This window comes from Mauremys mutica, chromosome 2, assembly GCF_020497125.1.
Source record: "Mauremys mutica isolate MM-2020 ecotype Southern chromosome 2, ASM2049712v1, whole genome shotgun sequence".
NCBI lineage: Eukaryota > Metazoa > Chordata > Testudines > Geoemydidae > Mauremys > Mauremys mutica.
This window is the reverse complement of record NC_059073.1, coordinates 144,867,427-144,889,794: the sequence shown is the minus strand read 5'-3', so window position 1 is coordinate 144,889,794 and position 22,368 is coordinate 144,867,427. Positions and strand designations below refer to the sequence as shown.

Here is a 22,368-nt window from a genome sequence, read left to right as displayed (position 1 = left end):
AGATTGAATATATTTAGATGTGACCATCTTTTGCCTTTTCAGCGTGGGGTCACAGACAATGAGAGGTCCTCAAGTTTCCTGTGTATGGTACTGCAGTGCACCACAATTTCATGTTCTTAATAATTCTAGATTTACTTCCCTGGCCCCTTTCTAGCAGGCAGAGGAGGTTATGGTCATGATCTGCCACAACTTCCACCATGCTGTCTCCATGTCTGTACACCAGAATGTCTTCAGCGATGACACTGATCCCTGCAAGTCCTGTTAGCATGTCTTGTTGATATTCTTCCACTGCAGGTTTGATCCCAAACGGCATTCTCAGCCATCTGTATCTACCGGCTGGTGCCCAGAATGTGGTGAGGTAACTGCTTTCCTTATCCAATAACACTTGCCAATAGCCATCTTGGGCATCAAGTACTGAGAATAGTTTTGCTTTTGCTAAGTCAGGTAATATTTCTTCAGCTGTAGGCATCAGATACTGAGCTCTTTATACTGCTATGTTTAAGCTGATTGGGTCTACGTAAATGCACAGCTTGCTTGTTTTCTCAATGGCTGCCATGCGGCTTATCCAACTTGTGGACTCTGTCACTTTAGCAGCAATTCCTCTCTCTTTCCATTTGCTTTATTTCTACCATTAGTTGTTCTCTTAATGCAGTGGGTACTCTGAGAGCCAGCTGATGTACTGGCTGAATTGTTTTCTCTATTTCTAGGTATAACATGCCTAGAAGACAGCCCGGTCCTTCAAAAATCTCATGGTAATCTTTTAACAGCTTTACTGCAGGAATACCACAGTATATTGTCTGCTCTGGATATGATTTTTGCATTGCTTGTGTGTCTATTGTATAAATTGTTTGTCTCAGATTGTCATGCATGCATTTGAGGTGTTTGAGGTTTTAGAGGTTTTTACGGTCAGGCTTGACAAAGCCCTGGCTGGGATGATTTAGTTGGGGATTGGTCCTGCTTTGAGCAGGGGGTTGGACTAGATATCTCCTGAGGTCCCTTCCAACCCTGATATTCTATGATTCTATAATTCTATTATTTGTTTTAGTAGAAAACATTAGCTTCTGTTTCGCCTGTACTACCTGAAATTTCAGCCTCAGTACTCTTCCTTGGTATTCTGCTTGTAACTGACATGGTCCGAGTGGTATTCTGATTGTGCCCACTATCCAATTTTAATTTAGCTTTGCTCGGTGGCAGTTTCACTTTCTTCTCTCGCATAATGTCGAGGAAGCCATTGTAACCTGGCACGTTCCCTGATAACCCACCACCTATTTGGCATTCAATTTCCTGTTTGTTTGTGTGCCGCCACCTTATCTTTGCTAGTCAGAGTGTTTAAGCCTTGGGGTTTTGCTGTTTTGCTCCTGCGTCTTTCATCCCGACTCCTAATCTGCCACGAGTTAGGTTCATCTTTTAATAATCACTTGAGTTGGCCATTTTGCATAATGTAAATTGTTTTTCCAGATTCTGGATGACACTAGTTAAAAAGATCTTGTTCAGATCGGACATGTTTTGTGGGCTGAAAACGCGTCGGGTGCACGTCTAGGATTTTACATGGGTTGTCCAGCTCTGCTGCTGCCATGCCCAGATGCTGTTGGCACAGGTCACTGCCTTTGTCCATTACAGCTAATAGCCTGGCTGCTCTTATGTTGTTTTCTTTTTTAGCCAGACCTGTTGCAATTTCACAGCTTTCCCGCTGTGATCTAAGGAATGCCCAATTGCTAAACACATCCCATCCATGTCCATCTGCTTGGGAACAGGAATCTGCTATAGCGCTAGGATGATGCTTTTCTCTTCATTTTCACGATATTCTTGGTGTCTGATTTCACTTCCCCACAGAGCAGACTCACTTCTGACACCATGTGTCAGCATCCAGAGACAGAGTCAAGAGAATGCAACATTGTGTACTGTCCTCTCTCAACTAACAGGTCATGAAAGTACAGTTCTCTACACTCTTAGACATGCTCAGGCTGCAAACTCGTGCTTTGGGCTCTGAAGGCCCCGGATCCCTCCCCGGTGGGGGTATCACACACAGGCACGGGGTTCTGAGCAGGACCTGGGGGCAGAGCCTGGTGCAGTGGGTGTGTCCAGGGCAGCTTCACTGAGGGATTTGGATCCCAGGGGCTGGTGGAATCTGGGCAGGGGGTTCCCCTGGGGATGCCCTGGAATATTGGGGGCACTGGGAAGCATTTCCAGCCCAGCCAGCTCAAGCTCCCTCTCCCTCCTGGGGAGACTTGAGATTTCGTCGGCCACTCATTGGGAACCGCCATCTCCCAGGGAAACTGAGTCAAACAGGAAGTGGGGTTGAGACACTCTGTTCACAATCATGTCTCATCTCTATGGTCATAGCAGGGCAAAGTTCAATATATGGCCAAGCTTGTCCACTTGAGAAATCTCACTGACAATCTACAGAATAATTCCACCAGATGTTGCCTCCAGAAGATGCTTTCACATCTGTTCAACCCTCCCTTAAGGGTTTGCTGTCTACAAGCAAAGACAGGAGCTTGTTAGCTGTACTGTCACGTCCCTGGGGACACCGTACAAATTATCCTCTTTCAAAATCATTTGCTCTGCAGGTCAGATCCTCAGCTAGTATAAATCCCATTAGCGCTGTTGACTTCAGGGGAGCGGTGCTGATTTACACCTGCCGAGGATTTGGCCCGATGGAGTCAAAATGGTGTTAAACTGGAGTAAAGCAGTGGTGAATCAAGCCAAATAACTCCAATTTTGGACTAACTCCACTGAATGACCAATCTTGGTTGGGGCCTCTAGGAGCTACAGTAATACAGTTAGGAAATGATCATCATAATTAATCGGCCAAGCAAAGCGAGGGCTTACGCTCAGTTGAGTGGCATTTTAGTTTGTCCGTCTGTCTGCAACCCGAAAACTTGAAAACTGCATCTGAGCAATTCCAAAATGTTAAGGACTGTGCTTGGTCTCAATGGGCCAAACCCTGTTGATTTTGGTGAAAATCAAAGAAGCAGGAAGGCCTGATTTCCACTAATCTAAGTGTTGTAATTATAAGGCTCTGGATGCAGGGGTCAGGCAATGATCTCAGGCTTAGGTCTAGGTTAGGGTTAGGGGTTGGGTATTTGAGTTTGGGTGGCAAGAGCTTCCTCTGCCCACAGCACCAAATGGGCATGGTATGGGCCTGTTTTTAATGGAAATGAGGCTGCTGGAAGCATCTCACACCTTCTCTGGCCAGCCCCCCAGACAGGACCCATGCCCTCACTCTACCTACCCCCCAACCTCATCCCTGGGGGAGGGTGCTGGCCATAGTGGGTGTGAGGGGTCTGGCTGGGTGTACAGCTCGGTCTACGTAAGCAACAAAGTATGCAACTCCCTATTAATATTAAAAATAATTAATGATAGGAAAGTCTTTTATTCTGTCAGTGTCCAATGAGTCACTACTGTGACAAATGTGGAGCTACCTGTAATAATTTATGAATACTAATGTTCTCTATATTTATCTGACTGTCGTAAGGGGAGGTTTACTGTATCTTGCCCGGGATTAGTGGGATGTCTAGTATATTCTTATATGGAGGGAATTCAATAGCAGGATGGTCAGGCAATGCACCCAGGAAGGGTGGGAGGTGGAACGAGACAGACGCTTCCCAGCAAACCCTCAAGAGACAATGCAAGAGCTGTTCACTTTGGATGCCCGGGAGCTCACCAGACTGGCTTGGGGCAGCATGTCCAAGGGTGTGAGCTGAGGAAGCAAAGAACTCGGGCTGGAGCTAAAGACCAGCCCTCGAGGACAGGGGCAGAGAGAGCTAAGGGGAACAGACTGAGGTCCTGGGGTAAGTTAGGCCTGTCTGGAACCCCAGATAGACATGCATGTAAACTTGATGTTGTTTTAAAAATTCTTTTCTCTTATGCTATGCTTTCTTCCTGCTGTTAAGATTAAACAATCCTTTATTTTAAGAAGGCTGCCTGGTCACGATAGTCACTGCTGGCCAGAAGCTCGTGAAGGTAAGAACTGCAGTTATCCAAATCCTGCAGGGTAAGCCTGGTTGATAAACAGGGTCCTGTACCCTAGGACCTAAGAGAGGGAAAATCGTGGGATTCCACCTGTAGAGGGGTGAAGGCCCAGGGGGCAACACCTGCAGGGGCGGCTCTAGGAATTTTGCCGCCCCAAGCACGGCAGGCAGGGAGGTCCTCCGAAGCCGTGGGACTAGCGGACCCTCCGCAGGCAAGCCGAGGAGGGCAGCCTGCCTCCCGCCCTCGCAGCACCGGCAGAGTGCCCCCCGCGGCTTGCCACCCAAGCATGCGTTTGGCGTGCTGGGTCCTGGAGCCGCCCCTGGATACCTGAGGAGGGCACGCACTGGGTACATCTACACTGCAGCTGGGGTGCTATTGTAGTTCATGTAGATGTACCTGCACTTGCTTTAATCTCGTGAGCTCGCTAAAAATAGCAGTGAGGACGCAGCAGAGCAGGCTGCAGACCGCCTGACCCCCCTGGGCGGGCAATCGCTTGCACAGCCCTGACCGCTGCAGCCTCATGTCTGTTTTTAGGGTACAGCTGACGTGTGTACATCTACACAAGCTGCCATTTGCACTGCCCAGCTGCAGTGTAGGTGGATGGACCCGCAGAGAGACCAAGAAAGGGGACAATGGTGCAGCTGGCCCTATAACCATGACAACTACATTTTAAATGTCCGGCAGTTAAACTGAGTGGCTATATAACAACTGTTAGAAGCCAAATGATCATGCAACTTTGTAGTTGGAGAAGCAGAAAAAATACAGCAGCATTATGGGATCAATCCCGCACTCTTTACTCAGCAGAAATCCCACTGGACGGGATTCTGACCTCGCTCAGCTTTTATATCAGTGCAGCCGCATTGAGTTCTTCCAGTGGGCTTATTTCTCTCTCATTTACACTGGTGCAAATCATGAGTAACTGCAAAATAAAGACAACGTCAGGGAGATCAGAATCAGGCCTTTGGTCAGTTTTAATTTGGTGCAAGGCAAGGTGGTGTCTGGAAACTGATGAGCTTTGCAAATGAGCTTTGCATCTCTGTGTCAGGATGAATTCCTGCACCATCTGAGTCAATTGGGGTCTTGGTATTGATTTCAGTGTGTGTGTGTGTGGTGGGGGGGGGTCACTCTCTTAACCCTTGGTGGTCTGATTCTTCTCTCCCCTACATTGGTGTAAATCAGGAGTATCCCCACTCAAGTCAATAGTTACATTGGTGTAAAATTAGTGGAAATGAGAAGAGAATCAGGGGCTTGAATGTTTAAACAGTGGCCCAGGCACCACTTTATTTCTATCAGGAGAGCTTCCATAGAACTAAAGTGGAGCCTGGGCCTTGGGCTGACTCTTTGCACAGAGGTGGATTCACCCATAAGGTGCCCATGAATTATGTGGGGCAGACCTGTGTTTAAAATGTGTCCGAAAATGTGAAATTTCCATCTGACTGAACTGTAGACAGAGAAACAAGAATGACCTAGAATTTTAATACAGGACTATGAATAAATAGAAATATACACTGCAAAGAAATGGCTTCCAGCTCACAGAAGAGATCGGGACGCTACAGACACCCGAACTCCATGGCTATGGCCGTATCTTCCGCTCTCCCTATAGAGAATTCAAGGCCAAGATGAGAGTGGGCAACAACTGAAGAGGGGTCTGGTCGGTATGGCTAGCAGAAGGGGAAATCGCAGCGCTATATACAGAGGTCAAATGTAGCCAAACTCCTCCGCTATCGTCAGGTCTCTCTCTCTTTCCACAAAAAATTGTCTCTTTCCCAGGGCCGTGTACTGGGCAGCGAGCTCCCTCTCCTTCTGCGCTCTCCTCTTCATCGCATCCCGCTCCCCTCTCTGCTCCGGGGGGATGGGCAGCGACACTTCCAGCTCCTGGAGGGGCCGGCTCTTCAGACTGGCAGGAGTGGGCTGGGATCCCCCTCCGGGACGCCAGGCAGGCGTGGAGGTGAGAGAAGGAAGCGGAGTGCGCTCGTGGGGCGGAGGCAGGTCCTTCCCAAAGGAGGGCTTGGTGGGAGGCGCTCGGCTGCTGCCCTGCTTCAGAGCGACACGTCTAGGTGATGCTAAGGAAACTGGCCTTGTATTTCCTGGGGCACGACAGAGTTTGCCAGTGACTTCCCATTGTCCATCCCTCCTACCACCACAGGTTGATTTTGGGTCCTCAGGAGGCCCCAGGGCTCTCTTGAGACCCAGCAGTGGCTTTGGCCAGACACTGGAAGAGCTTCCTTCAGCCTTGTTGGACTGCAGAGCTGGAGCTCCTCGAGCAGGGCCCAGTGGAATCAGTTTCTTTCCCAACGGGTGGAAAACCTGGATAGACTCCAGCATGTGTAGCCCCAGGTGGCTCCGGGGCATTTTAAAAGGCTCTCGTTCTGGCTGGAAGATTTTCCCACCCTCTTGACTTCCAGGTTGTTTATCCTCCGGTTTTAATTTTCCTCTGCCTTGATTTGTACTTTTCCCCTTATCATTCCCTGAGCTACTTAGTCTTTTGTGCTGCCGCTCTTCAGTCTTAGAAACATCTGCCTGGTCCACCGGTTTCCTCGGAGGCTGCCTATTGAGGTCAGTTGTCCTCTGTTTCGAGTCAGCGCATGGACTCTCTCGTCCGTCCCCTAAGGTGGTTACACTTCTGGTGTCAGTGGTGTTCTCAGCAGGGTGACGGTTCTCCAGATTCCCTTCCCATGGATCTTCAGGGAGATGATCCCCTGATGCTGTCTCCTTCTCATCTCCGAGCCTTTTAGTGCCCGTTGTTTGGTCCTCTTCAGAGGGCTGAGCTGGTTCAGTAGCTGTTGGCATCTCAGAAAGATTTGCTCCTAATTTCTGGGGATCAGCGAGTCTGAGTCCACGCTCAGCAGAAGGCTTGTCAGACCCCACTGGGGGCACAGTGGCAGGAAGTGCCGAGGGTTCTGCCTGCTTTGAAGCTTTCCTGGGTGATTTGCCCTTCCCAGGTGCGGGACATGAGGCTCCGTCCTGGGATTCAGTAGCGAGTGGAGGTTTGATGATATTCTTTTCCCCAACACTCTCCTGAGAAATGTGTTTCCCTAGAGGCATCTGTTGGAGGGAATCACCTCCTGTCACCTGCCTGGGACCAACGAGCCTGTCGCTGTGTGACAAGGAGCTAGTTGCCTGAACAGACTCAATGCAGGCCATTAGCTGGTTAATATCAGGGATTTCTAAGGGGAACAGTGGTGGCCCTTGTGATCCCTGAGGCATTTGAGACCCATCCAGGGCCTCAGGAAGCATCTCTGGGCTGACTGTTTTCACTCCGCCTCCTTGCGGAGCTGAGCCTGATTGTAGGCAGAAGGTCCTGGGCTCATGCAGCGTTCCAGGCAAGGGGTCCGCCCCTGAAAGGAAAGAATCAGGAAAAGTCAGTGACACGTGAAGCAGAAGCTGTTGTGTTTGGGCCCGGCAGGGCGACAACAGCGTCCAACACACTGTACTAAGGGTGAAATTCCACCCTGTGCAGAGGGGCAGCATAAGGTTTGTGGGCCACTAAAGTCTCACTGTGGGGCTTCAGTTAGACTCAAGCACTGGATCAACCTATAGGTTCATTGTTGTGTTATTGTATTTGGTTTCAGAGTTGTACTTTGTTATAATATCAATAGTCTGGGGGAGTAGAGCTCAGTAAGGAGTGGCTCTACAATAGTGAACTCTGTGGCAGAATTAGCATATCCATAATAACAAGATCCAGCTATCTGTTGCCCATTACTGAATACGTATTAGCAAACTGGAATGTTGCCACACCTCCGTTACCACAGTTTAGTGCTTGATGATGAAAGCTGTCCGAATTCGCAATTTTTTTTCCAGTTCATTGGCCGAACCAAAAACCATGGAAAAAACATTCTTTTCATTTCTGATTTTTTTTTAACCCATTTTTTTTCATCCAAAAATGAAGGCTATTTTGAGATGAAATGTCATTTGGAAGAGAAAAAATGAAATGTTTCCAAAACTTCAAAATGAAACATTTCATTCATTCTGAATTTTTTTTCCCAGGTGAAACAATTTGGCAAATTGGACATGAATTCATTAGTTATTTTGTTTGCCCTAAATTTGCATTTTTGTCCAAAAATGTTCAACCAAAAAATTTCACCTGGCTCAATTTATGACAGTATTACAATGAGCTGGCTAGTGCCCTCTGGTGGATATACTCAGAATGGCTGAAATGTGTGTCATAGGCCCCCATACCGCTAACGGCTAGTAGAAATTTGCTCTAACAGTGGATGTCCATAAGAGTAGGAGGATCTGAGTTCTGTCTCTAATGTTGTCAGCAACTATCTACTTGGTCAGGAAGCAGAAGGGTTTCTCTTCCTGCCATTATAAACTCCCTTTATGCACTGTCAGCTCAGGGCATTTGAGCCTGATTCATTTCAAACATAGCGTGAGCGAAGCCAAACTATATGTAGAAACCATTTTCAAGTCCAATTGCCTGAGACATCCTCAGCTTCGGAAGAGTCTGGCCCCATATCCATTGTCCAGCCAACCTATCTTTCCAGCCTGAATTATCCTTAATCATTTTAAAACCAGGCTTAAAAATTATTCAGGGAACACAGTTCCCAGCCCCATCTGAATGGATCCTCCATCTTCACCTCTAATCGCTCAGGACCTGATCCAAAGCCCAAGGAAGTCAATGGAAAATCTCCCAGTAAATTCAACAACCTTTAGTTCAGGTCTCAAGACAATGGAGCAATTGAGGTATGAAAGATTCACCACCCAGCAACATGGGCTGGGGGCATCATCCCAGAATAAGAAAGTACGTTATATTAGCAGACAAGGTCTCCCATTATAAGTACTCCCAAAGAACCTCTTAGTTTGACTATTAATACTCTGCCCATGGATTCATTAATGGCCTAATCCAAAGCCTTTCTGAGCCCATGGAAAGACTCCCCTTGACTTCAGTATGCTTTAGATTAGACCCTCCCTTAATTACTTCATCATGAGTCCTACCAGCAAATGGTCTATTCTCCCTACACCTTAGATGAAGGTTTTAACCCAACTCACCTGCTGTGCTTAGATACTTTGATAAGTAATGTGCATTGTGCATATACCAAAGACAGGGACATAGACAGAATGGGCAACTGAATATTCCTTTAATCAGCTCACTGCTCACCTTTGAACCCTGGATCGATGGCCTGGGAATCCCTGGGCTGGGCTGAAACTGGATAGTACAAACTGGCCGAAGAGGAAGGGTGGGTGCCCATTGGCTGGATGGCTTTCAAGACCAGAACCATTTCACTCTGGGTGTTGGCTGGCACTTTAATGACCCTGCCTCTTTGCACAATGGAGCCCATCTCTCCTGACTCCTGACTCCTCATGTCACGGTTGTAAAGGTAGGCTCCTCTCCAGTCCTGCAAAGGAACTTGCTGGCCATGGCCTTGGCTTTGATGAGCCTGCACTGATGTAGTCGGGGGCTGAATCTGCATGAGGCGGGCATTTGCGGAAGGCTGAATACACCCGTACAGGTGGCCCATGGGGTTGACTCTGCTGGCGTTGTTAAACGGAGGTGGTGCAGAGGGAGCAGGGCTGGGCACTTCCTGGGCTACGAGCGTTACAGGGAAGTGTGCAGAGATCGCTGCAGCTCCATAGGAATGACCCTTCACTCCCCATTCATAGACGGTGGGGTACGGAGCAGCTGAACTGGAGACCTGTATCTGTGCCCCCGTGCCACGTATCTCTGGCCATAGGCCTGTTTCTGAAGGCTGATATATAAAAGCATTGGTGTTTCCTGGATTAGCTTGAATGGGCTGGCTTGAGCCGGAAGGTACAAGCCAAGCTGAGCCGGCAGCTGGTACAGATGGCCTGGAGAAATTATGAAGTCCTCCTCCCATTGAAAGACTGTCAGTCACTTCAGGGAAGCTCAGATGATCAGGGTCTGGGTCTTCTGAGGATAGAGAGTTGTAGTTGTCTGCACAGAAAAACAAACAGATGAACCTAACATCTCCCAAGCTCCCATAGCAACCACCAGCCTTAGATAAAGGACTGGAAAATGACCCCAAACTCTGCCTTGAGAACTGGAGACCCAGCAGTAGCTACCGCAAACCTACAGCCCAACCTGCTATTAAATCCCGGGGATGGGAAGCTTGTTCGGCCCATCCATCCACTCACCAGACTAGCCCGGGGCTTCTCTCTCTCACCAAAGTCAGTGAAGTCACCGCGGATTTACATGGGTGTAACTGAGAGCTCAATTGGGCTCCCACTGTTGTCATAAAATGGTTTGTCAAGATTTTTATATCTCAGGAGAGAATTTTGTGTCCATGTTGCAGTTTCCCTGCACAGTCAGTTAAGGGTCCCCTAGTGTTGTCTGTGTGGGTCTCTCGTGCCGCAATAGAGGAGAGAAAAACAATTATAAACAGGAAATTGAGATTGCCTCTGCTTTCACAATGCCAGAGTGACTCAGGAGCAGGGACATAAGAACATAAGAACGGCCACACTGGGTCAGACCAAAGGTCCATCTAGCCCAGTATCCTGTCTTCCGACAGTGGCCAATGCCAGGTGCCCCAGAGGGAATGAACAGAACAGGGAATCATCAAGTGATCCAACCCCTGTCGTCCATTCCCAGCTTCTGGTAAACAGAGGCTGGGGACACCATCCCTGCCCCTCCTGGCTAATAGCCATTGATGAACCTATCCTCCATGAATTTATCTAGTTCTTTTTTGAACCCTGTTATAGTCTTGGCACAACATCCTCTGGCAGGAAGTTCCACAGGTTGAGTATGCATTGTGTGAAGAAGAACTTCCTTTTGTTTGCTGGAACTATGGTTAGTGCCTTCGTTTTTAAATGAAGACCTTTCAAGTTTTCTGTGTCTCTTACGCTTGAGACCGACAACCCATTCCTGGTAAGTGGCTGCCTCCCACCAGCCCCACTCCCCACACCCATCTCTTTTGTAAGCCGATTACATGAAAACTCTAAGTAAACATATCCTGTATCTTTGGTACCCCAGGTGCTCTCTTCTCCTCATCCCCACCATCTATTGCTATCACTTGTCCAGAACCCCCAGCGTGTCACAAGTTCCCCAACATGGTCTTCCTAGCTCCATGCCTAGCTTGACCTGTCCAGCTTGGAGAAGGGAGAGTGGTACTGCTGTGGAAGCAGCTTGGCCCTTCCACATGGGCATGAGGGAACTGTGCCTACAAATACTCCCCTCTACCTATGAATCATGGGGACCCAATCTGGCCCTCTGGACAATATCTATCCCCTACCTGCCATGACTGAGGGGAAATGATTAACGCTGTATCTATTTCAATGTTCCTTGGAGGGACCAACTCTCCCCCCCCCCGCAGTTAACCAGAGCACCCTTCCGGTAGAGAATGCTCTGTTACATTGTGAGGATACAAATTTGTTTAGTGGTAAGCCCCACGGTAACCCTGAAGATTCTAACATGTCATTGAAGATTGTGAGGGGAGGGGAAGGGCAGAGAATCTTACGATGAAAGATGAGGTCATAACGTGGGGGCAGTTTATTGGGGAAAGGGGTGTCAGGGTTGCCACCAAGAAGGCAATAGTGAATTAGCAAAGAAGGAAAATGATCCGGCCATGGGGTAAAGCCTCAGCGAGACCATAGGTGGGATAACTCAACCTCATTGCACTATACAAACATCAATGAATGACTCCTCACAGCTGTCCTTGGCATTGGTGACACCATCCCCCATGTACAGTTGGGAAAACTGAGGTTGAGAGGATGCGGCCCAAATTTTCAAAAGTCAGCCCTGATTTTGAGGGTACCTCTACACTGCAATCAAGAGGCCTGGTTGCAGCATGTGTAGCTAGATTTGATCAAGATCTGCCTACCCAGGACCCTGAGTCCATATTTGAGCGGCCACCCTCCATGCTGCCATGGCTTCACTGCTATTGTTATCCAAGCCAGCTTTGCTCTAGCTCAGTCAAAATTGTCTCGGGTATGTCTACACAGGAGGCAACTACGCCTCCCAGCTGCAGCGTAGATAAACCTATAGTATCAATTTCAAGCAGTATTGCCAACCTGAAGCATCCAAAAATCATGAATCAGCCACCCACACACACACACACAAAAATCACTGGACTGGCTTAAAAATCAAGAGATTTAACAAATAATACAGTTGGAATTAAATCCTGGTCCCATTCCCATTGTCTTCAATTGAGAGTCTTTTTCATTTACCATCCGGCTTTTGAAGCATTTGGTTTCATGGTTTTAAGCTTTTCCCTGTAACCACGAGGACTAGAATCTTACTTTTCCTATCAAACAAAAGCTGAGATTCTGTTGTATTCACACCAGATTCTATTGCTTTAAAAAATATACCACAATATTGCAAGACTCATGATCAAACTAAAAGACTCCTGGCCACCCTGACTGAACGCCCAGCGATTTCAATGGTTGCTGTGAATTCTCAGCTAATCAGAACATTGGACAGGTTCTCTTCAGGTGCCTAACTTCAGGCTTCTGAATTTGAACACGTTGGCAAATACCTCATCTCCCTTCTCCCATTCAACTTTTTCATCAATGATCTGGAAGTAAATATAAAATCCCGGCTGAAAAAATGGGCGGATGATTGGCTGAGTGGTGAACAATGATGAAAACAAGGCAGGGCAGTTAGACAGAGTGATTGTACCGCTTGGTAAGCTGATCCCATTCACCAAAATGCATTTTAATGCATGCAGCCAAATGCAAAGTTATCATCTAAGCACAAGGAAGGCAGGCTGTACCTACAGAATTGCAGGAGGACGGGGGATGGGACACTGTGTCCTGGAAAGCAGTGACTCTGACAAGGATTTAAGAGTCACAGTGGACCAGCAACTTAACATGAGCTTTCAGTGTGATGCTTTGGCAAAAAGGGCTAATGCGATCCTTGGATGTATAAACAGGGGAATAGGCAGAAGGAGTAGGGAGGTGGTTTTACCACTGTATATGGCAGGGGTCGGCAACCTTTCAGAAGTGGTGTGCCGAGTTTTCATTTATTCGCTCTAATTTAAGGTTTTGCGTGCCGGTAATACATTTTAATGTTTTTAGAAGGTCTCTTTCTATAAGTCTATAATATATAACTAAACTATTTTTGTATGTAAAGTAAATAAGGTTTTAAAAATGGTTAAGAAGCTTCATTTAAAATTACATTAAAATGAATAGCCCCCCGGACCGGTGGCCAGGACCCAGGCAGTGTGAGTGCCACTGAAAATCAGCTCGTGTGCTGCCTTCGGCACACGTGCCATAGGTTGCCTACCCCTGGTATATGGCATTGGGGAGACTGATACTGGAACGCTGCTACACTTCTGATGTCCACATATTTTAAAAGGATGTGAAAAAGCTAGAGAGGGTGCAGAAGTGATCTGAAGGATGGAGAAAATGCCTGAGAGTGAGAGACTTAAAGTGTTTATCAAGATGAAGAGTGAGAGGTGACTTGCTTACAGTGTATAAACACCTTCATGTAGGGTGACCAGATGTTCTGATTTTATAGAGACAGTCCTGATTTTTGGGTCTTTTTTCTTATTTAGGCTCCTATTACCCCCCACCCCTTGTCCCGATTTTTCACATTTGCTGTCTGGTCACCCTACCTTCATGGGAAGAAAATAGCAGGTAATAAAGGGCTCTTTAATTTAGCAGAGAAAGGCAGAACAAGACCCAATGGCTGGAATTTGAAGCCAGACAAATTCAAAGGTGAAATAAAGCACAATTTTTTTTAACAGTGAGGATGGCTAATCACTGGAATAAACTACATAGGGAAGTGGTGGATTCTCCATCTCCTGATGTCTTCAGATCCAGACTGGATGCCTTTCTGGAAGAAACGTATTAGCCAAACAGAAGTTATTAGGCTCAGTACAGGGGTAACTGGGTGAAACAGAGGCCTGGTCTACACTACGCGTTTAAACCGATTTTAGGAGCGTTAAACCGATTTAACGCCCCACCCGTCCACACTAAGAGGCCCTTTATATCAATATAAAGGGCTCTTTAAACCGGTTTCTGTACTCCTCCCCGACGAGAGGAGTAGCGCTAATATCGGTATTACCATATCGGATTAGGGTTAGTGTGGCGGCAAATCGACGGTATTGGCCTCCGGGTGGTATCCCACAGTGCACCACTGTGACCACTCTGGACAGCAATCTGAACTCGGATGCACTGGCCAGGTACACAGGAAAAGCCCTGCGAACTTTTGAAATTCATTTCCTGCTTGCCCAGCATGGAGAGCTCATCAGCACAGGTGACCACGCACAGCTCATCTGCACAGGTAACAATGCAATCTCCTGAGAATCGAAAAAGAGCTCCAGCATGGACTGCACGGGAGGTACTGGATCTGATCGCTATATGGGGAGAGGATTCAGTGCTAACAGAACTGTGTTCCAAAAGACGAAATGAAAAAGTATTTGAAAGAATTTCCAAGGCTATGATGGAAAAAGGCCACAGCAGGGACTCACTGCAGTGCAGAGTGAAAGTTAAGGAGCTCAGACAAGCCTACCAGAAAACCAAAGAAGCAAATGGAAGGCCCGGTGCAGGGCCAAAAACATGCCGCTTCTACGCTGAGCTGCATGCAATTTTAGGGGGCTGCGCCACAACTACCTCACCCCTGTCCGTGGATTCCGAGGTGGGGGTTGTAATCTCTGCCATGGCTGAGGATTATGTGGACGGGGAAGATGACGATGAAGAAGAGGAGGACGAGCTTGCAAAGAGAGCACACAGCACTCTGTTAGCCCCAACAGCCAGGAGCTTTTTCTGACCCAGACGGAATTACCCTCCCAGCCCTCCTAAGCCACTATCCCAGACAATGAAGCCATGGAAGGGACCTCTGGTGAGTGTACCTTTGTAAATATAAAACATGGTTTAAAAGCAAGCATTTTTTAATGATTGATTTGCCCTGAGGACTTGGGATGCATTTGCAGCCAGTAAAGTTACTTAGAAAAGTTTCAAAGAATCCTGTGGCACCTTATAGACTAACAGACGTTTTGCAGCATGAGCTTTTGTGGGTGAATGCCCACTTCGTCGGATGCAAGAGTGGAAATTTCCAGGGGCAGGTAAATATAAGCAAGCAAGAAGCAAGCTAGAGATCACGAGGTTAGATCAATCAGGGAGGATGAGGCCCTGTTCTAGCAGCTGAGGTGTGAAAACCAAGGGAGGAGAAACTGGTTCTGTAGTTGGCAAGCCATTCACAGTCTTTGTTTAATCCTAAACTGATGGTGTCAAATTTGCAAATGAACTGAAGCTCAGCAGTTTCTCTTAGAAGTCTGGTCCTAAAGTTTTTTTGCTGGAGGATGGCCACCTTAAGATCTGCTATTGTGTGGCCAGGGAGGTTGAAGTGTTCTCCTACAGGTTTTTGTATATTGCCATTCCTAATATCTGATTTGTGTCCATTTATCCTTTTCCTTAGAGACTGTCCAGTTTGGCCGATGTACATAGCAGAAGGGCATTGCTGGCATATGATGGCATATATTACATTGGTGGATGTGCAGGTATGGTGGCTAGGATGGTGTTTTCTGGAAGGTCACCAATGCATTGTAGTTTCCTCAGGAAATCAGTAGTGTCACGGAGATAGCTGGGAGTGCTGGTGGCGTAGGGTCTGAGCAGAGAGTCCACATATCCAGACAGTCCTTCAGTGAGAGTTCCAATGCCCGAGATGATGGGGTGTCCAGGATTTCCGGGTTTGTGGATCTTGGGTAGTAGATAGAATAACCCTGGTCGGGGCTCTAAGGGTATGTTGATTTGTTCTGGTGTTAGTGTAGGGAGTGTCCTGAGTAGATGGTGCAGTTTCTTAGTGTATTCCTCAGTGGGATCTGAGGGTATGGCTACACTGGCGATTTGCAGCGCTGGAAAGCCTCCACCAGCGCTGCAATTAGTAAGTGGCCACACCTGCAGGGCACTTCCAGTGCTGCAACTCCCTGGCTGCAGCGCTGGCCGTACACCTCACTCAGCATGGGGAATAAGGATTCCAGCGCTGGTGCTGCAGCGCTGGTCATCAAGTGTGGCCACACACCAGCGCTGTGATTGGCCTCCAGGGTATAAGGATGTATCCCAGAATGCTTTTAACTAAATTACTCTCTTTGTTTTGTTATGCAGCCTCTCTTTGTTTTGTTGTGAACGAGCTCCGCGTGGAGCTCCGGAGCTCCGTTGCCGTTGCCGCTGCTGCTTATCTAAAAAACAAACAGAGCTCCTGTTTGCTGTGATCATCTGTACCTGGCTGTAAACAATCAAATGAGATTGCAGGCAGGGAGTGAATGAAACAGCGGGGAGTCGTGTTGGCTGCAGGCTGTTTGCAATTAAGAGTTAAGACTAAGGGGTTGGAAACATGTTCTGATTTTTCAAGGCAGGAAGCTAAACACACAGTGTTGGCTCCAAAAATCCACTCTCTCTCTCTCCCCCCGCTCCCTGTCACACTAGACCCCACTCCACCCCCCTCTTTTGAAAAGCACGTTGCGGCCACTTGAATGCTGGATTAGCTGCCCATAATGCATCACTCCCAACAGCGCTGCTAATGCTGCAAATGTGGCCACACACCAGCGCTGGTAGCTGTGAGTGTGGCCACACACCAGCGCTGCTTCTACACAGCTGGATGACCAGCGCTGCAAACTACCAGCGCTGCAAACCGTAAGTGTAGCCATACCCTGAGAGAAGTAGCCTGTAAAATTTGGTATTGGAGAGTTGTCTGGCGGCCTCCTTTTGGTAGTCAGACCTGTTCATGATGACAACAGCACCTCCTTTATCAGCCTCTTTGATTATAATGTCAGGATGGTTTCTGAGGCTGTGGATGGCATTGCGTTCTGCACGACTTAGGTTGTGAGGCAAGCGATGTTGTTTTTCTACAATTTCTGCCTGTGCACGTCGGCGGAAGCAATCAATGTATAGGTCCAGACTGTCATTTCGACCCTCAGGAGGAGTCCATGTGGAGTTCTTCGTGTGCTGTTGGTGGGAGGGTAACTGTGTATCAGTGCGCTGTTCAGTGTTGTCCTGAAAGTATTCTTTGAGTCGGAGACGGCAAAAGTAGGCTTCCAGATCGCCACAGAACTGTATCATGTTGGTGGGGGTGGCAGGGCAGAAGGAGAGTCCCCGAGATAGGACAGACTGTTCTTCTGGGCTGAGTGTGTGGTTGGATAGATTGACGATATTGCTGGGTGGGTTAGGGGTACTACGGTTGTGGCCCCATGTGGCAGGTAGGAGTTTAGACAGCTTACAGTCCTTTTTCCTTTGTAGAGAGGTGAAGTGAGTAATGTAGATCTCCTGTCTTATTTCAGTGAAGTCTGTTTGTATGGAAGTTTGGTTATAGATGAGAGTCTCCAGGTTGGAGAGCTCTTTTTTGATGTTTTCCTGTTTGCTGTATAGGATGCTGATCAGGTGGTTCCTCAGTTTCTTTGATAGAGTATGGCATAATCTCTCGCTGTGGTCTGTGTAGTATGTAGATAGCAGTGGATTTTTTACCTTTAGTCCATTAGGTATGATGTCCATCCGTTTGCATTTGGAAAGGAAGATGATATCCGTCTGTATTTGTGCAAGTTTCTTCATGAGGTTGATGGATTTCCACTCCATACGGCTAAATGCAGTGCCTTGCATGGTGTCAAGTATCAGAGAGGTAGCCGTGTTAGTCTGGTTCTGTAAAAGCAGCAAAGAATCCTGTGGCGACTAACACGGCTACCTCTCTGATACTTAGAAAAGTTTGTTAACATGTCTAGGGATTGAGCGGAAATCCTCCAGCGACATCTCCATGAAGCGCTCCTGGAGGTACTCCAAAAGCCTTTGCAGAAGGTTTCTGGGCAAGGCAGCCTTGTTCCGTCCACCATGGTAGGACACTTTACAATGCCATGCATGTAGCAAGTAATCGGGTATCATTGCATGGCAAAGCATAGCTGCGTATGGTCCCGGTGATTGCTGGCATTCAAGAAATATCCGTTCTTTATCTCGCTGTGTTATCCTCAGCAGAGTGATATCGTTCAGGGTAACCTGGTTGAAAATCAGGAATTTAATTAAGGGGACAGAGATGCCCATTTTCCTACTGGGTTCGTGGCCTGCTGCTTAAAAAAAATCCTTCCTTGCACATAGCCAAGCGGGGGGAGGGGAGGAGTGAAATAGCGATGAGCTTTTTTGTGTTTGGCTAGCAGGGATCTTCCCAGCTACCAGCCACGCGGTGGGGAGGGCAAGGGGGGGTGATTAGCAGTGAGCTTTCATGATACCAGCCATGCGGTGGGGAGAGGGGTAAAGCACTGTATATATGAAGGCTGCAGAAGCCGAAAGACAGTGGCTTACCATGGCCGCATGCAAGCTGAATTCTGATGCCCGGACCTGCGTCTGTGAGATCTGTAACACCAGAGCCGCAGGCACTCAATATTAAGATGCAAAATGCGACCTTGTAGTGAAATCACATGTGTTATGTAAGGTGAATAGTGCTGTTCACTGTGAAAGAGTATAACCATTGTTCTGTAAAATGTATCTTTTTAAATACTTCTCTCCCTTTTTTCCCTCCCTCATGCAGCTGCAAATTTTTCAAGCATCCCTACTCCGTCCCGAAGGCTATCTCAGATAAGGCGGCGGAAAAAAAAGACGCGAGAAGAAATGTTTTCCAAAATCATGGAAGTGACCCGCAATGAAAAAGCGCATCTGAATGAGTGGAAGGATGTGGTAGCAAAGTACAGAAAAGATGCCAGTGACCGTGAGGATAGGAGGGACCAACGTGAGGATAGGAGGGACGAACATGAGGACAGGAGAGACGCTCGAGATGAGAGGTGGCGGCACAAAGATCAGCGGTGGCGGGATGCAACTCTGGGGCTGCTGCGTGATCAAACTGACATGCTCCAGCGTCTGGTGGAGCTTCAGGAACGGCAGCAGGATCACAGAGTGCCGCTGCAGCCCCTGTATAACCACCCTCACCCCTCACCATGTTCCACATCCTCCTCACCCAGACGTGTAAGAACGCGTGGGGGGAGGCTCTGTGCACCCGCCCACTCCACCCCCGTGGACAGCCCAACCAAAAGGCTGTCATTACTGTGAAATTTTTTTAGTGGCCTTTTCCTTCCCTCCTATCCTCCTCCCAAACCACACCCGGGCTACCTTCTCAGTTCTCTTCCTCTTTTTATAATGAATTAATAAAGAATACATGATTTTTAAACAATAGTGACTTTATTTCCTTAAGCAAGCTGTAATCGAAGGGGTAGGGTGGGTTGCTTACAGGGAATGAGTCAATCAAGGGGGGGGGCGGTTCATCAAGGGGAAACAAACACAGCAGTCACACCCTACCCTGGCCAGTCATGAAACTGGTTTTCAAAGCTTCTCTGATGCGCACCGCTTCCTGGTGTGCTCTTCTAATCTCCCTTGTGTCTGGCTGTGCGTAATCAGCGGCCAGGTGATTTGCCTCACCCTCCCACCCCGCCATAAAGGTCTCCCCCTTACTCTCACAGAGATTGTGGAGCACACAGCAAGCAGCAATAACAATGGGGACATTGGTTTGGCTGAGGTCTGAGCGAGTCAGTAATGTGCGCCAGCGCGCCTTTAAACGGCCAAAGGCACATTCTACCACCATTCTGCACTTGCTCAGCCTGTAGTTGAACAGCTCCTGACCACTGTCCAGGCTGCCTGTGTATGGCTTCATGAGCCATGGCATCAAGGGGTAGGCTGGGTCCCCCAGGATAACGACAGGCATTTCAACATCCCCAACTGTTATTTTCTGGTCTGGGAAGTAATTCCCTTGCTGCAGCCGTTTAAACAGAGCAGTGCTTCTGAAGACGCGAGCGTCATGAACCCTTCCCGGCCATCCCACGTGGATGTTGGTGAAACGTCCCTTGTGATCCACCAGTGCTTGCAGCACCATGGAAAAGTACCCCTTGTGGTTTACGTACTGGGTGCCCTGGTGCTCCGGTGCCAAGATAGGGATATGGGTTCCATCTACCGCCTCCCCACAGTTAGGGAATCCCATTGCAGCAAAGCCATCCACTATGGCCTGCACGTTTCCCAGAGTCACAACCTTTCGTAGCAGCAGCTTAATGATTGCTTTGGCTACTTGCACCACAGCAGCCCCCACAGTAGATTTTCCAACTCCAAATTGATTCCCGACTGACCGGTAGCTGTCTGGCGTTGCAAGCTTCCAGAGGGCTATTGCCACTCGCTTCTCCACTGTGAGGGCTGATCTCATCTTGGTATTATGGCATTTCAGGGCAGGGGAAAGCAAGTCGCAAAGTTCCATGAAAGTGCCCTTACGTATGCGAAAGTTTCGCAGCCACTGCGAATCGTCCCACACCTGCAAAACTATGCGGTCCCACCAGTCTGTGCTTGTTTCCCGGGCCCAAAATCGGCGTTCAATGGCTAGAACCTGCCCCATTACCATCAGGATCTCCAAAGCACAGGGGCCCACGGTTTGAGAGAATTCTGTGTCCATGTCCTCATCACTCTCATCGCCGCGCTGCCGTAGCCGTCTCCTCCTCGCCTGGCTTTGCAGGTTCTGGTTCAGCATAGACTGCACAAGAATGCGCGAGGTGTTTACAACGTCCAAGATTGCGGTATTGAGCTGAGCAGGGTCCATGCTTGCTGTGCTATGGCGTCTGCACAGTTCACCCAGGAAAAAAGGCGCGAAACAGTTGTCTGCTGCTTTCACGGAGGGAGGGGTGAGGCTATACCCAGAATCACCCGCGACAATGATTTTTGCCCATCAGGCACTGGTACCTCAACCCAGAAGTCCAAGGGGTGGGGGAGACTGCAGGAACTATGGGATAGCTACGGGATAGCTACCCACAGTGCAACGCTCCGGAAATCGACGCTAGCCTCGGACCATGGACGCACACTGCCGAATTAATGTGCGTTGTGTGGCCGCGTGCACTCGACTTTATACAATCTGTTTTACAAAATCGGTTTCTGTAAAATCGGAATAATCCTGTAGTGTAGACGTACCCTGAACGGGCTGTGTGGTACAGTAGGTCAGACCCAATGATCTAAGGACCCTTCTGGCCTTTAACTCCATGAATCTATGAATATACCAGGGACATTTCCTGAGCCAAGCCTAACATCTACATGGAGGTACTGTCCTCCTGTGTAATTTGACTGACAAAGGTTACAATGTTATCTAGCTCATTTGACCTCTGGAAGGGTTTTGCTAGAAACCATAGGTGAATTTGCAATGATGCTCTTATCTTCCTCTGTTTCCCTTTAACACTGAGGCAAAGGACTTTATTCTGATACCCCAGGGCAAATCTGGAGCAGCAACATTTGTGTTAGTCATGCCTACAGGACCCAACCGAGATCAGAGCCCCATTGTGCTAGGTGCTGTACACATATTACTCATAATGTACACCAAGGTGAGAGCAGAATTGGGCCTGTACAGCTCAGCTCCATACCCCAATCTTCCCAAAATTCAGGGCTGCTCCAATCTGGGATTTTGGTTTGGGTCAGATGGGCTAGATGTGAGGGTTGGACCTATAATTGAATTCTCCTGTAGATAAGAGGTGTTTGGACCAGCCCCCATTCTTATGGGCACCCTTGTTTCTTACCGTGACTGGGGTGAGCGGAGCTTCCCCATACCTCCTGCCACCCCTTGTCGCCTTTACTGGAAGGTAAATCCCTTCTCTCTGTCTGCCAAGAGGTGTAGTGCCTGGGGGCCTGAGCTCTTTGTCTCCTTCTTTGCCTCTCCTGCACTCTGTCCTTCCTCTTGTCTTCTCCTTTCTCCTGGTGATCTCCAAACCCATATGGTCTCTTCCCTCCTCTCCTCATCCTAGCTGTCTCCCCTCTCTCCACCCCATTGTCCCATCGGCTCTCTCCCTTCCATTTCTCCGGCACCCAATACATCACACTACTTTTACCTCCTTATCCCTCCCTGTTAATGTTCTGTCTAATCCACTCATTTCCCCTGGACAGTCCCTTGCTACAGGGCAGGAATCAGTGGCCCAGATTAAATGCACTAGCAGCACCAGGTTGGGAGCTAGGTCATAGAGGGGTTCTTGAATTTTCATCTGTTGCCAAACTCTTGCCCTCTCTGCATGTAGCAGAGCAAGAAGCATCTCCTTCCTTTGTATTACACACCCCGGTATGGAATGTAGCTTTAAAGCTGCAATCCACTAGCTCTGTCTATACCTGACTATCACAACATGCCCAGATACCAGGTTTATTAGGTTTCTTTTCCAAAACCAATCCTGCTTTCCCTCTGCACTAATCCCTCAGTCCCTATTCTGCCCATCACTGCTGGGTATATCCCTTCTCTCTAGCTGTCTCTATGGGGGAGTGGGTGAAATTCCCCTGTCTCTTTCACCCACTCATCCCCATTTCCCTTAGGCCAGGCACTCACCAGGACATTTAGGCCCCTGCAATCACTGCTATAATGTCAGCTCTCATTTATTTCTCACGCTTGGCAAACAATATGGGAATCCTTTCTCCTGCGCCCCAGATTCTACCTGAGGCACCCCACCCCAGATTCTGCCTGAGGCACCCCCCCATCCGCTGTTCCTCTCTATCCCTTTGAATGCAACTGCTGTTTCCCAA

At 48.3% G+C, this 22,368-nt stretch overlaps 2 protein-coding genes across 6 annotated transcripts in view; both read right to left on the bottom strand.

The window, feature by feature from the left end:
* The window catches only part of PROM2 (prominin 2), a 41,810-nt gene extending 41,497 nt beyond the window's left edge, over positions 1-313 (bottom strand). The window contains exon 1 of the mRNA XM_045004092.1: positions 136-313. Within this exon, the coding sequence (XP_044860027.1) occupies positions 136-313 (178 nt within the window). The remainder of the gene's footprint in view (positions 1-135) is intronic.
* A 5,152-nt stretch (positions 314-5,465) lies between these two features.
* Positions 5,466-22,291, bottom strand: C2H2orf78 (chromosome 2 C2orf78 homolog). 5 transcript variants are annotated; one of them, XM_045006153.1, is made up of 4 exons: positions 11,166-11,320; positions 10,072-10,279; positions 9,077-9,871; positions 5,467-7,313 (listed from the first exon to the last, which is right to left on the bottom strand). In XM_045006153.1, exons 3-4 carry the CDS (start codon positions 9,792-9,794, stop codon positions 5,674-5,676), a joined length of 2,358 nt encoding a protein of 785 aa, XP_044862088.1. In that variant the 5' UTR covers positions 9,795-9,871; positions 10,072-10,279; positions 11,166-11,320; the 3' UTR covers positions 5,467-5,673. The 5 variants fall into 5 exon arrangements, with proteins under 5 accessions (XP_044862086.1, XP_044862088.1, XP_044862089.1 ...); XM_045006151.1 differs by lacking the exons at positions 10,072-10,279; positions 11,166-11,320 and adding an exon at positions 21,384-22,146 and having other exon boundaries at positions 5,466-7,313; XM_045006154.1 differs by lacking the exons at positions 10,072-10,279; positions 11,166-11,320 and adding an exon at positions 22,175-22,291.
* Between the last annotated feature and the right edge of the window lie 77 nt (positions 22,292-22,368).